Source organism: Babylonia areolata, chromosome 9 (assembly GCF_041734735.1).
Source record: "Babylonia areolata isolate BAREFJ2019XMU chromosome 9, ASM4173473v1, whole genome shotgun sequence".
Lineage (NCBI taxonomy): Eukaryota > Metazoa > Mollusca > Gastropoda > Neogastropoda > Buccinidae > Babylonia > Babylonia areolata.
The window spans coordinates 42,689,162-42,703,154 of record NC_134884.1 but is presented as its reverse complement, the minus strand read 5'-3'; the positions used below and the strand labels follow the sequence as shown (position 1 = coordinate 42,703,154).

At 45.0% G+C, this 13,993-nt stretch overlaps 1 protein-coding gene across 1 annotated transcript in view; it reads left to right on the top strand.

Moving 5' to 3' along the window:
• Positions 1 to 13,993, top strand: part of LOC143285481 (uncharacterized) — a 70,651-nt gene that overhangs the window by 30,702 nt on the left and 25,956 nt on the right. The window contains 11 exon segments of the mRNA XM_076592801.1: positions 286 to 398; positions 1,216 to 1,384; positions 2,005 to 2,244; positions 3,173 to 3,379; positions 4,364 to 4,545; positions 5,700 to 5,901; positions 7,790 to 7,941; positions 9,478 to 9,859; positions 11,530 to 11,699; positions 11,701 to 11,775; positions 12,778 to 12,980. Coding sequence (XP_076448916.1) covers positions 286 to 398; positions 1,216 to 1,384; positions 2,005 to 2,244; positions 3,173 to 3,379; positions 4,364 to 4,545; positions 5,700 to 5,901; positions 7,790 to 7,941; positions 9,478 to 9,859; positions 11,530 to 11,699; positions 11,701 to 11,775; positions 12,778 to 12,980 — 2,095 coding nt within the window.

Here is a 13,993-nt window from a genome sequence, read left to right as displayed (position 1 = left end):
TGCGTGCGTGCTTGTGTGTGTGCTTGTGTGTATATTTGATTGTGTGTGTGTGTGTGTGTCTCAGTATGTGTGTGTGTATGTGTGTGGGAGCATGCGTGTGAGACCAACCTTGACAATGAATGTTTAGGTTAGTTGGTGTTTTTGTGTATGCATCTATTCACAAGGTGATTCAAGGGTTCTCAAAACAAAAAGCACATGGTGAATCAGGAATTTGTACACATTTTGGCATGCAATGAAATAAGTACCCTGATGACAAATTATTGATGTACCTGTTGTGGGGTTCAGGTGACTTTGACGTCCCTTCGAGCCGTGAGGACGTGGACCGAGACAGCTCCTGGAACCAGTGGCTGAGGAACGAGATCCACACGCTTTTCATCGAGGCCTTTGACACCTTCAGAGTGAGTTGCCCCCCCCCTGTTCCTCCTGAAAATACTGTTCACGCGATTTGTGTCACACTGTGTTCTCCTGTGTCACGTCTGTCTCTTCTCTGACGCTCTGATCTTTTTGTCTGTCTCCTGACTTGATTGCTGGATGTTTTTGTGGTGTATTTTGCTGGCAACCCCCAAACAGGAGTTGCCTGATGGCTTCTTTTTTTAAGGGGGTTTCAGGGGGCTCTGCTAGCTTGCTTCTTTTTATGTTTTTTTTTTTTTTTTTTTTTTTTTTTTTTGCTTTTTTGCTTTGTCTTGCTGAACTACTCATAATTTCCTGATTCTGTTCAGATGATTTTCTTTGAATTTTATTTCAGTTTTATTTATTATTTATTTTGTTCTATAATCCTCATAGAAAAAATGTTTTACAGAAAAATTGCTGTGGAATGGTTTACATGCCAAATGCTGTGATTGAACTGTAATTGTACCTAAGTTTTTTTTAATATATTTCTTTAATTATATTCTTTTATTTTGTTTCTTTTGCAGAGCTGTAGTTCCAGGTATAGGTCTTTTACACAGATGTGTTTTGGCGGTCTGTTTTTAAGATATGTTTTCAGCCCCAGATACAGCAAATTGCGGTCGGCTTGAATCGTAAACCACATGAATTCTTCTTCCTCTCTCCATGGGCTGCAACTCCAGTGTTCACTCATATGTACATGAGTTGGCTTTTACATGTATGACCGTTTATACCCTGCCGTGTAGGCAGTCATACTCCATTTTCGGGGGTAACTACATGAATAAAAAATGATGTTGATAACACTGACAACTCAGCGTGCTATGGTTGCAGGCCCACCCGGAGTTTGAGGGCTTCCAGTCGCTTTGGTGCTACCTGCAGTTTGTTCCCCTAGAGGACGAGATCCTGGACTTCTTCAAGCCCGTGGCCACACAGATCCTGAAGAAGATCCGCGCCACACCCTGCATGCCCGCTGTCACCAGTGCCTCCTCCGGGAAGGCAGGCAAGTGCTGGTGGCTTGTGTAAAAAGTTACATTTTTCTTCATGAAATTTTTTAATAACTCATTACATTTCAGGTGTGAGTTAACTCGTTCCAATATTACTTCCCCTTTGGACTGGGTACAAGTATTTGCGTACCAACACACTATTTTGATTTCGCTTATTCTTGCTTGGTACAGTTGGAATGTCAGACCCCTGCCGGAGTCTGCACTAGTTGGGTCACGGTTAAGTATGTGTAATTAAACATAATTTTAGATGGAAAATTTCCTTTTATGGATTCCGGAAGCATGAAAATGAAGCTTTGTTCCACTAATTAAATGAACAATTCTGCATTGATTTTCACTGTTTTAGTGAAGCCCCGTGTTTCTTTCTGCAGTGGTCTCATGTAGTGCTTGTCCAGGGGAGCTGTAGCAGGCTTGTAGCTGTGGGGTAGAAAGAGTTAAAAAAAAAAAGTTGCATTTTTGTTTTACCCAAATGTATACCTTTTACAGGATGATTGATATGTGCATATTAATGAAAGAATCCAGCTTCAGTGCTTTGATTGCATGAAGCAAACAATAATTTTTGTTTGAATTTGAATGGAATGGGATTTAAATCACCGTCTTGTTCGCTCCTGTCTTTCAGGCAACGTGCAGTGGAAGCTTCCCTCGCAGACCGTCATGGTTCAGGACGCCCTTGTCCACGAGGTGATCTCCCCTGAGCTGCTGGAGCACCACCTGGGGCTGTACTACGTGCACCGGGAGGTGGCGGCCATGCTGAGCTCGGCCCTGACTCGCAGTCTGGGCGTGGAGAGCATCACCAGCGAACACCTGGTCCAAGTGGGACGCTCCCTGGTGGCTGCCTGGGGGGAGACTGTGGGAGACGGTACGGTGTGGGGGCCGGGAGGGTGGGTGGTGACAGGTGGGGGAGAAAGAATGGGGCGTGGAGGGTTGGGGGGGGGCTGGGGATGGGGGAGTCTATGCATGGGGATGACTGTTGTGTTGCTTGGGGGATTTGATGACAGTAGAATTGAACAAAGATTGTTATGGCAGAGAGTCGGTCAGTACTTTGATGTGTGCAATTGTTAACGTGTTAACAACATAAAAGACCAAAGATTTGGATTTGTTCTGGATTTTTGTTTATTTCGTTTTATTTTTTTTATTTCTTTCATTCATTTTTGCCTTTTTTGAATGCATGTCTGCTGTGCAGTTCTGAGCATGCGCACGTGTGCACGCATGCGCACACACACACACACACACTTTACACACACATTTTCATACAGAAACTCTAATGGAGAAGTGACACAAATATTGCCTTTGTTATGTGTTGATTTGCCCCTGAAAAAGGAGTATGGCTGCCTACATGGTGGGGTAAAAACAGTCAAACATGTAAAAGCCTTCTCGTGTACATGTGAGTTAACATGGGAGTTGCAGCCCAGGAACAAAGAAGAAAAAAGATTCATACACTGTTTCACTTTCTACACACCTACACAGTTTTGTATGTTTCCACTTCATCTTGAGTGTTTATTTGATTCATTTTAAGTTTTTGGATTTGTAAAGCGCTTTGAACATGCTTCTGGTTTTTATTTTAGTGGACAATAATAATAGATGGTGATGATTCTTATTATTATCATTATTATCAATAAATCATATATCATATTTCAGTTTGTTACTCAAGGCCTGACTAAGCACGTTAGGTCATGCTGCTGTTCTGGCATCTGTTGAGCAGATGTGGTATAACGATACATGAATTTGTACAAACACAGTGACGCCTATTTGAGTAACGGAACTGAACTGAGCTGTGTGTTTTTCAGAGGAGGTGGTGAACATTGCCAAGTGGCTGGCCTGTGTGTACCGCAGCATGGACGACTTCCAGGACAACAGCACCCTGATCAACACGCTGCAAGGCATGAGGGTTATCCCCCTGTCCAACGGCCGGCTGGTGGCGCTGAGCGAGGTGACGGTCTTCATGCTGACAGAGGGCAGCCCGGACACAGCAAAGGCGGCTCCTGGGAAGAGAGGTCAGTGACGCCACACCGGTGAAGTGACCTGGCTGTTTTGGGTTAGAAAAGCTAAAACGCACAGTCTTGCAGTGGAAGTGTTAGTACGTGGTGTCCTGCTTACGGTGAATCAGCGGAACATGCACCGCTGAACATCACCCAAGTAGCTCTGCTCAGCTGCAGCGGTGCAGGGTCTCCTCAGGTGTGTGGCCTCATAGCTGCTAAGCATTGAAGACTCCCTGTGGGTGGTGTAGGGACTGTGGCAGGCCGTGTGTGGTAGGGGTGCGGGGGTTCGGGGACAAACAGTGTCTGATGGTAAATTCAGTCACAGACAGGTCAGGGAATGGGATAGCTTGGTCACAGAGTAATTAGGCCTGAAGAATTGAAGAGCCATACAAAAAGTACGTACAAAAGCGCTCACAGACCATTATATGAGGAGTGACAAGTGCGATGGCTGAATGGTTAGAGTGCTGGCTGAATGGTTATAAACTAGTCTTGAGTTTGATCCCAGGTTTCAGCACACCTGGTTGGTTAAGGGTGGAGATTTTTCCGATCTCCCAGGTCGACATATGTGCAGACCTGGTGCCTGAACCCTTTTCGTGTGTGTATGCATGCAGACAATCACAAACATTGAAGATCCTGTAATCCATGTCAGCATTTCGTGGGTTACGGAAACAGGAATATATCCAGCATGCACACCCCTGAAAATAGAGTATGGAGACTATGTTATGCAGTTAAAATGGTCATACATGGAAAGGCCCGCTCGTATATGTATATGAGCCAACATAGGAGTTGCAGCCCACGAAAACAGAAGAAGAATGTGTGGGGAGTTTGCATATATGTTTACCATGTATTGTTATATTATGATAGATGTTCTGTGTCCATTGACCTGATGAAACGTTCTGTGCCATGGCTGTGGAGAGTTTCCAGCACATAAGCACTATACATTATTATTATATCATGATATAAGTTCTGTCGATCATGACACATGTTGTGTGTCTTCAGATCCCATGAGCGTTCTGCGCCAGGACCTTCAGCTGGTACACGGGCGGCTGACGGCGACCCCTGACAACGAAGTCAACTCCCAGGTGACCAAGCTGCTGCACAAGCTGGACATGAAGCAGCTGTCACCCCAGGACATCATCCACCACCACATCCTGCCTGTCCTCAAGTCTGACCAGTGGAAGGTGAGGGCCAGCCACTTTTTGGTTTATCAAAGTTTTTTTTGTTTTTTTAGAAAAAAGACACATACTTTATGCAGAGACGCCAACTGTTAGGATTCCACCGTATTTGGTCACGCTTGATTGCAGTTTGTTCCGACGTTACACCAACATCAGAATTGTTCGGATGAGTTCATTTTTGACTACATGGCATGGGCACATGCTTTCCTGACATAACTCTACCCAGATACTCTAGACCTATCGATGATGAAGCCAGGGCAGTCACAACCAACCTTGGTCTCACGTGATGATACTCAGCCAGTCACATGTGTGTTTACATTTAACCACCATTGAGTGCACCAATCAGCTTAATCATTTACCCGAATAAGAGAGAACCTGCCTGAATCAAGTTGAATGTCGCTCAAACAGCGTCTGTGCCCGGTGGATCAAGCTGAAATGTACGTTTGCTGATCTGGCTTGGAGTCCAAGTGTTCCTACCAAATTCAAAATGTTCCAATGGATGGAACATGTTCCTGAATGTTCCTAGAAACCCTTAACAGGGGTTGGCATCTCTGTTTATGTATGTATGAAAAAGTAATAGTATGAGCAAACAGAACATAGTTGGGTATTTATCGCAAGAAAAGAAGACATGTACATTTGACAAAGTAATAGTATGAACAAACTGGACATGGCTTGGTATTTATCGCAAGAAAAGATGTGTGTACAACACAGGAGTGGTACGAGCAAACAGAACATGGCTTGATATTGTGGGAGGGTGTGCAGCCTGCATTCGGGGTGACCCTTTTTATCGAAATTCTAGCAGGGTTTAGAAAAGTTTGTGGACACACACACTCCTCACGCTCTCTCTCACTCTCTCATTCATTCACTCACACACACACTCACGCATGCACTACACACACACACACACACACACACACACACACACTCTGACTTTCTCACTCTCATTCATTCACTCTCACACACACACACACACACACACACACACACAAACACGCACACACTGTGCCTCCTTACCTGCTGCACACAGTATCAGAACCACCACCCATCAAAACCTTACCAATACTGCATACTTAACAACAATCCAACCCCCCCCCACCCCCCCCCCCCCACATCTCACCCTACCCTCACCCCTGCCCCTGCCCCTGCCTCTCCCTCCACAGAACAAGGACCGTGCGGTGCTGGTGACCTACCTGATGTACATCAAGGCGCAGCGCAGCCGCAACAACTCCCTCATCAACATGGAGGAGCTGAAGGCTGTGGCCCGCGTCGCCACCAACCATGGGATCAAGAACCCCGCCACCGACAACGTCCACTTTCCGCCCGCCTACGGGGTCACCATTGACCTGGAGAGGCTGCTCCCGGGTCAGTGTGTGTGTGTGTGTGTGTCACAGTGTGTGTGTGTGATGGGGAAAAGAGGAAGGGGGTGTGGGGTTTGGAAGGGGGGTGGGTGTGACTTTTTAGTGTGTTGCTCCTATGGGGAGTGTTTGGTGGTGGTTTTTTTTTCAGTGTGAGGTAATGTTTGATTTGATTGTTGTTTTTCTCTGGCTGGATGAAGCAGTCAGTATTAATGGCGTATGCTTCGTATGTATTCATGAGTATGGCTGTATTTTTCTGTTCCATGTTATTTTCTGTTAAGGTTTAAAGTGATTGTTATTTACTGAGTCAGTTTTGTTGTTGTTGTTTTTATTTTTTTAATTTTTTTATTTATCCTATGAATGTTGGGGCAGGCTTGAGTGTAGAGACCAATTTCTTTCTATTCTATGAATGTTGGGGCAGGCTTGAGTGTAGAGACCAATTTCTTTCTTTTTTGTGAATGTTGGGGCAGGCTTGAATGTAGAGACCAATTCCTTTCTATTCTGTGAATGTTGGGGCAGGCTTGAGTGTAGAGACCAATTCTTTTCTATTCTAGGAATGTTGGGGCAGGCTTGTGTGTAGAGACCAATTCTTTTCTATTCTAGGAATGTTGGGGCAGGCTTGAGTGTAGAGACCAATTCTTTTCTATTCTATGAATGTTGGGGCAGGCTTGAGTGTAGAGACCAATTCTTTTCTATTCTAGGAATGTTGGGGCAGGCTTGAGTGTAGAGACCAATTTCTTTCTATTCTAGGAATGTTGGGGCAGGCTTGAGTGTAGAGACCAATTTCTTTCTGTCAATTTCTTTCTATCATATGAATGTTTGGGCAGGCTTGAGTGTAGAGACCAATTTCTTTCTGTTCTAGGAATGTTGGGGCAGGCTTGAGTGTAGAGACCAATTCCTTTCTATTCTATGAATGTTGGGGCAGGCTTGAGTGTAGAGACCAATTTCTTTCTATTATATGAATGTTGGGGCAGGCTTGAGTGTAGAGACCAATTTCTTTCTATTATATGAATGTTTGGGCAGGCTTGAGTGTAGAGACCAATTTCTTTCTATTCTATGAATGTTGGGGCAGGCTTGAGTGTAGAGACCAATTCCTTTCTATTCTATGAATGTTGGGGCAGGTTTGAGTGTAGAGACCAATTTCTTTCTATTCTATGAATGTTGGGGCAGGCTTAAGTGTAGAGACCAATTTCTTTCTATTATATGAATTTTGGGGCAGGCTACAACTAGAGAGATCTATTCTTTTCCATTCTGTGAATGTTGGGGCAGGCTACGACTAGAGAGATCTATTCTTTTCCATTCTGTGAATGTTGGGGCAGTGTACGACTAGAGAAACAAATTATTTTCTATTCTGTAAATGTTGGGGCGGGCTAAGACTTCAGACACCAATTTTTTTTTTTTCCATTCTGTGAATGTTGGTGCAGGATATGACTATAGAGACCTGTTCTATTCTGTTCTGTTCCATTGATGATGGTATAGGTTGCGACTGTAGAGACCTTCTTCTTCTTCTTCTGCGTTCACTCGTATGCACATAAGTGGGCTTTTACGTGTATGACCGTTTTTACCCCGCCATGTAGGCAGCCATACTCCATTTTCAGGGGTGTGCATGCTGGGTATGTTCTTGTTTCCATAAACCACTGAACGCTGACATGGTTCTTTAACGTGTGTATTTGATCTTCTGCTTGCATATACACACGAAGGGGGTTCAGGCACTAGCAGGTCTGCACATATGTTGACCTGGGAGATCGTAAAAATCTCCACCCTTTACCCACCAGGCGCCGTCACCGTGATTCGAACCCGGGACCCTCGGATTGAAAGTCCAACGCTTTAACCACTCGGCTATTGCGCCCGTCGACTGTAGAGACCTACTCTGTTCATTCTATTCTGTGCTGCAGGCTACGACTGGACGCTGGTGGAGGAGAAGTACCTGGGCCAGGGGGCCTCGCGGGCGGAGGTGGTGTCGTGGCAGGAGTTCCTGTCCCTGCTGGGGGTCACCACCTTCCTCATCGTGCGGCCCTGCACTGTGCAGCTCCAGCCTGCAGACATTGTGAGTGAGGCGCAGCTCTTCTTGTTCTCCTTCTGCGTTTCCTTCTCCTCCTCCTTGTTCTTGTTCTTCTCCTTCTCCTCCTCCTCCTCCTTCTTCTTCTTCATTTTCTTCTGCTGCTGCTGCTTCTTGTTCTTGTTCTTCTCCTTCTTCTTTTACTTTGTTTTCTTCTACCTCTTCTTCTGCTTCTTCTTTTATTTCTTCTTCTTGTCCTTCTCCCACGGTTCTTAGGGTCCTTAAAAGTCCCTACAAGTCTTTGACATTTTGAAATTCCCAAGTAAGGCCTTTCAAGTACTTATCCTTTACTCCAAAGTCCATACAGGTCCTTAGAACAGCACACACACACATAAAAATCATGGGACTCAACGCAGCAGATGAAATTCCAGCCTAGAAATATTAAATTTTCAGCCTCATTTTGTGAGAAAGCATGGTGTCTGCGGCCACCATGACAATCAGACTGGTGCTTGTTCAAAGTGGCTCAAGTCATTAAAATGCCAAAGAGCTTAGCATTCCAGGATCATTGACTGAAGGAGGAAGAATACTGAGACTGGCTGCTCAGAGGTTCAAAAGATAAGCATTAGTATGCATGTTGTGAAGCTTGTCTTTGATGAGTGAAGTCCTTACAAAATGAGAAAAATTCAATGGTCCTTGTAGGTCCTAAACTGGTCCTTACATGGCATAAGCTGAAGTCCCTGGGAACCCTGTCTTCTCCTTTTTCTTTATTTTCTTCTCCTTCTCCTCCTCCTCCTCTTTCTTCTTCTTCTTCTTCTTCTTCCTCTCCTTCTTCGTTCATGGGTTGTGACTCCCAGTTCACTTGTATGAACAAGTGGGTTTTTACATTTATGACCATTTTACCCCTGCCATGTAGGCAGTCATACTCCGTTTTTGGGTGTGGGGAGCTGTGTGGAGAGTGTTCATTTTCAAAAAGGGAGAGAAAAAAAAAGTTTGATTTTCTTTTTCGTTATATTTATTTTCATTGTTATTTTACAACACAGAGATACAGGAGCTGAGTCTTTGTGTCCAAAGCCATGCAGTTTGTGTGTGTGTGTGTGTGTGTGTGTGTGAGACTTTCTAAATCAGTTGCAGTGTGTGAGTGTGCATGTTTGTGTGTGATATATATATATATATATATATATATTACACTTTCTATATCAGCTGCAGTGTATGTGTGTTTGCATGTGTGTGTGTATGTGTGTGTGTGTGTGTGTTGTCTACTAATAGTCTATTGTTGTTTCTCTGTGTGTGAGTGTGTACGTAGCACTGTCAGTGAATACAGTCGAAAGAATGGAAATGTTTTGCATGTCCTGTTTGTTCATTCATTCATTAATTTTGTTGATTCATTCATTCATTTGTGCATTCATACATTCATTCGTTGGTTCGTTCATCCATTCATACGTTCCTTCATTCACTCATTCATTCATGCATACATTCATTCATTCTTTCATGCATTTGTTCATTCATGCATATATTCATTCATGCATTCGTTCATTCATGCATACATGCATTCATTCGTTCATTTGTTGATTCATTCCCATGCAGGCGACCTCACCCTGGGCCCCCCTGAAGGAGATGTGGCCGGCCTCAGAGGGCCCCTTCACCATCCCGGACTTTGCCTGTGAGGAGCTGCAGGAGCTGGTGTCCAACAACCTGCGCCCCGCCTCCCACCACGCCCAGATGAGGACACTCTTCTCCCTCCTCGATTCCCACTGGGACTCCAGCTACGCCCGCTACGCCACCACCCAGCTGCAGTCCGGGCCCAGCGGGACGGTGGTGAGGGACTCGATCCCCTCCTCGTTTGCCATCGCCCTCCAGACGCTGCGCTGGGTGCCCGGGGTGGAGTCCACGGTGACCTCGGCCGGGGACGTGGTGAAGGTGGAGGAGAAGGAGTCACTGCTGCCTCCCTCCGTGCTCTACATCCCTGGTGGGTTGGGTTGGGTTGGGTTGGTTTGTTTTTTTGTGTGTGTGAGGGGGGTGGGGTAGGGGGGTGGTGGTTGGTGGGTGTTTGTGTGTATGGCAAGGTGTGTGTGTGTGTGTAGTAGGTGTGTGTGTGGCAGAGTGTGTGTGTGTATGGTGGATATTTGTGTGTAGGGTGGTGGGTATTTGGTGGGTGTTTGTGTGTGTGGCAGGGTTGTGTGTGTGTGTGTGTGTGTTGGGGTATATGTGTGTGTATGTTGGGGGTATGTGTGTGTGTGTGTGTATGGTGTGCATGTGTTGAGGGGTCAGGGGGGTGCATGGTGGGTGTTTGTGTGTATGGCAGCAGTGAGTGTATGGTGTGTGTGTGTGTATGTTGGGATTGTGTGGGTATGTGTGTGTGGTGTGGGTTTGAGTTGATAGGGGATTGGGGGGGGAGGGTGTGTGTGTGTATGTCGGGGGAGTCCACAGTAACCTGTGCCTTTGAGGACTCTGTGAAGCTGGACATGGAGTCGCTTCTGTCCCTGTTAGTGCTGTATGTCCCAGGTAGCGTTTCTTTGTGAGGGTGTGTGGTGTTTGATTTGTTGTTGTCATCTGGGGGTGATAAATTGAGCAGACGTCCTGTGCTCAGCCTAGTGTAAGGTGCAGTATGGTTCAGATGATATATCATGAACTGTGTTGTTTTACAGGTCATTATTTGTGATAGAGATGGTTGAAATTCTTATATTGTTGGGCATCTGTGGTATTTAAGCGACAGTGTCAAGTATTTATATGTCAAATGGCTGCTGACTGTTTTGTCAAGGAGGAAGGTGGCATGCACTCAATGCCTGACTTGCAGGTTGGGTTACGCTGCGGGTCAAGGCTATGTGCCTAGCAGATGTGTAGCGAACGTGGATTTGTCCGAATGCAGTGATGCCTCCTTGAGAAGACTAAAGCTGAAACCACTGATAGAGCCCCCCTTGTGGTTGGCTGGGCTTTAAAGAGCAAAGATAAATAAACAGATAATCAGAGATGCCAACTGTTACAGTTTTGTCATATTTTTGTTACGCTCGATCGCAGTTTGTTCCAACGTTACACCAACATCAAATTTGTTCCAAGGAGTTCATTCTCGTCTACATGGCATGGTCACATGCTTTCCTGTTGTAATCTTACCCAGATGCTCTAGATCTGTCAGTCACGAGGCCAGGGCAGTTACTACTAACCTTGGTCTCACATGATCATGCTCATTTATTTGTTTGCATGTTTACATTGAATCATCATTGAGGGGACCAGTCAGCTTAATCGTAGCAATTACACCGTGTTGCGGGCAGGCCCAAGTGTTTGTATGCCTTGTAGAAATGTACGTTTGCTGATGTGGCTCGGAGTCTGAGAGTTCCTACCAAATTAAAAATGTTCCTACCAAACTTCCTGATTGTTCCTACAAACACTTGACAGGGGTTGGCATCTCTGAATGACAAACGAATAAATAAAATAATAAGTAAAGCTGATGTATGCAGACCCGGAGATCAGTTGACTTAAGGAGCAAAGATAAATGAATGAATAATGAACGAATAAATAAAAGAATAACTAAAGCTGATGTATACAGACCCAGAGATCCAGCAACTTCAAGAGCAAAGATAAATGAATAAAAAAAATGAATGAATGAATGAATAAAAGAATAACTAAAGGTGGTGTGTGCAGACCCGGAGATCAAACGACTGCTGGCCCACACGGTGTACTACCTGGGGGTGACGGCCTCCAACACCAGCACCTTCTCCCGCTTCCTGCGCATCAAGTCCTCCGTGGAGACCCGGGTGGTGCACGACGCCCTGGTCAGCTGGGGTCAGCGCGACCCCGCCACCCCCAACATGCCCTGCCACCTTCTGCTCCACCCTGGCCCACCTCAAACATGTCTACCGCTACCTCAACGAGAACCTCACTCGCAAGGTGGGTGACATGGAGAGAGAGAGTGTGAAGGCTCTGTGTGTGTGTGTGTGTGTGTGTGTGTGTGTGCTTTTAATTTTTTGTTTATATTTTTTGTGTATTTAGACAAAACGTTTTGTTTTGTTTGTTTTCCAATGTCAGTTGAATGTCGACTGATAACTTGATTGGGCAGCAGCTCAGAGTGTTGTGTGTGTGTGGTTTTCTTTTGTTTGTTTTCTTGATTTGTTTTTTGTTTGTTTTTTGTTTGTTCAGATGGCCTTTGTGGTCGGGGAGGCTCTGAGCACCATAAATTGATTTGATTTGATTTGATTTTGTGTTTTTTTTGGTTTTGTTGAGGTGTTGAAAGGCCTGCAGGGTTGTTGACCATCTTGCGTGCCTTTTTTTTATTTTAGTCTTTTTTTTTCTATGTTTAATTTATTTTAGTTTTATATTGCTGTCACTTTTTTTTGTTTGTTTTTCTGTTTTCTTCAATTCATTTCCATCCCATTCTGTTCCTGTCCAGTACATTCTCTTTTCTTCTGCTCATTCCCTCTTCTTTTTACTCCAAAACGTATTCCTTTCTTTGTTCTGTTCATTCTTGTTTTATTAATCCCTTGTATATGAACAGAAAGAAACATGCTTCTAAAATACATGTATACACAGCACTTCAGTTAAGATTGCTCTTAGTTGTTCACTTTGGTTTATGTGTATGTGTGATGGAGTGTTGGAGCCGTTGCAAAGAGGGTATATATATATATATATGTTTATTGCGCTTGTAAATTGTGTGCTTTTATTGAATCAATGAAGATGTTTTTATGAGTTAAATGATTGTGTTTATATGTCAGTATTTCATTGTATGAGTAGTTGATGATTTTTAAGGATTGGATTTGGTTAAGCACTTGGAGCTAGCTTCAGTTTGTATGATAGTGCTTATCGTCATCATCTGTGTGTTATAGTGCTATATATAAAAGTGACTCATTATCACTACTGTCGTCATCATGTGTGTGTTGTTGTGTGTACTGATAGGAGGCCCAGGACCTGTTCCACCACAACACGGTGATCTTTGTGCCGAAGCAGGAGGCAGGGGGCCAGCGGGTGGTGGGGAGGATGCTAGGGAGGGACGAAGTGTGGTGGCAGGACAGCAGCGGCCTCTTCCGCAAGTACCATCCCTCCCTCTCCCGCTTCCACTCCCCCCTGGCCCAGCGCCACCCTGTGGAGCACCTCTACAGGTAGGTCACTCCTCTCTGCATCTTCTTCCTTCTGTGGGCTGCAACTCGCACAATCACTCCTATGAACACGAGTGGGCTTTTACGTGTATGATTGTGTGTTGTTGTTGTTTTCTTACCCCGCCATGTAGTCAGCATTACTCTGTTTTCAGGGGTGTGCATGCTTGGTATGTTCTGGTTTCCATAACCCACTGAACTCTGACATAGATTACAGGATCTTTAACATGAGTATTTGATATTATGCTTGCGTATGTACACGAAGGGAGTTCAGGCACAAGCAGGTCTGCACTTACGTTGACCTGGGAGATCGGAAAATTTCTCCCCTTTACCCACCAGGCGCCGTTACCAGGATTTGAACCCGGGACCCTCAGATTGAAAGTCCAATGCTTTAACCTCTCGGCTGTTGCGCTTGTCTCTCTCTGCTGAACTGACCGTCTTGCACTGACCAAGAACTTGGGTTGGGGACGTTTAAAAAGGTAGAAGGTGAGGATAGGGCCTCTGACTTCCCTTCCTGGATTTAGAGAAGAGAAAGATAGTACGAAACGGGATACTTATTTTAGAGACTTACGGCAACGCTGCTTATTACAGTACACTAAGACTGCCTTACACTGTTGTGTACAGAATTGATGTGAGAATTTGTTTGTGACCCTGTTGACACTATAGGGTGACATCTGTTGTGACACTCAGGTGTAAAACAGGTGAGTTTGGGGTGAAACACAACACAAACAAGTACCTACTGCAGGCAGGACAGTGTTTCACATGCACAGTATGCACATCATGCAGGTACTCACCAAGTAATGCCTTATATGTACCACTGTGCCACACTGCTAGTCATATCCATGAAAAACTGCCACAGTTGTCACTGCTATTGTCAGTACTTCTTTCTTCTTCTTCTTCGTTTGTGGGCTGCAACTCCCACGTTCACTGGTATGTACACGAGCGAGCTTTTACGTGCACAACAGTTTTTACCCTGCCAGAAAGGCAGCCATACTCCGTTTTCGGGGATGTGCATGCTG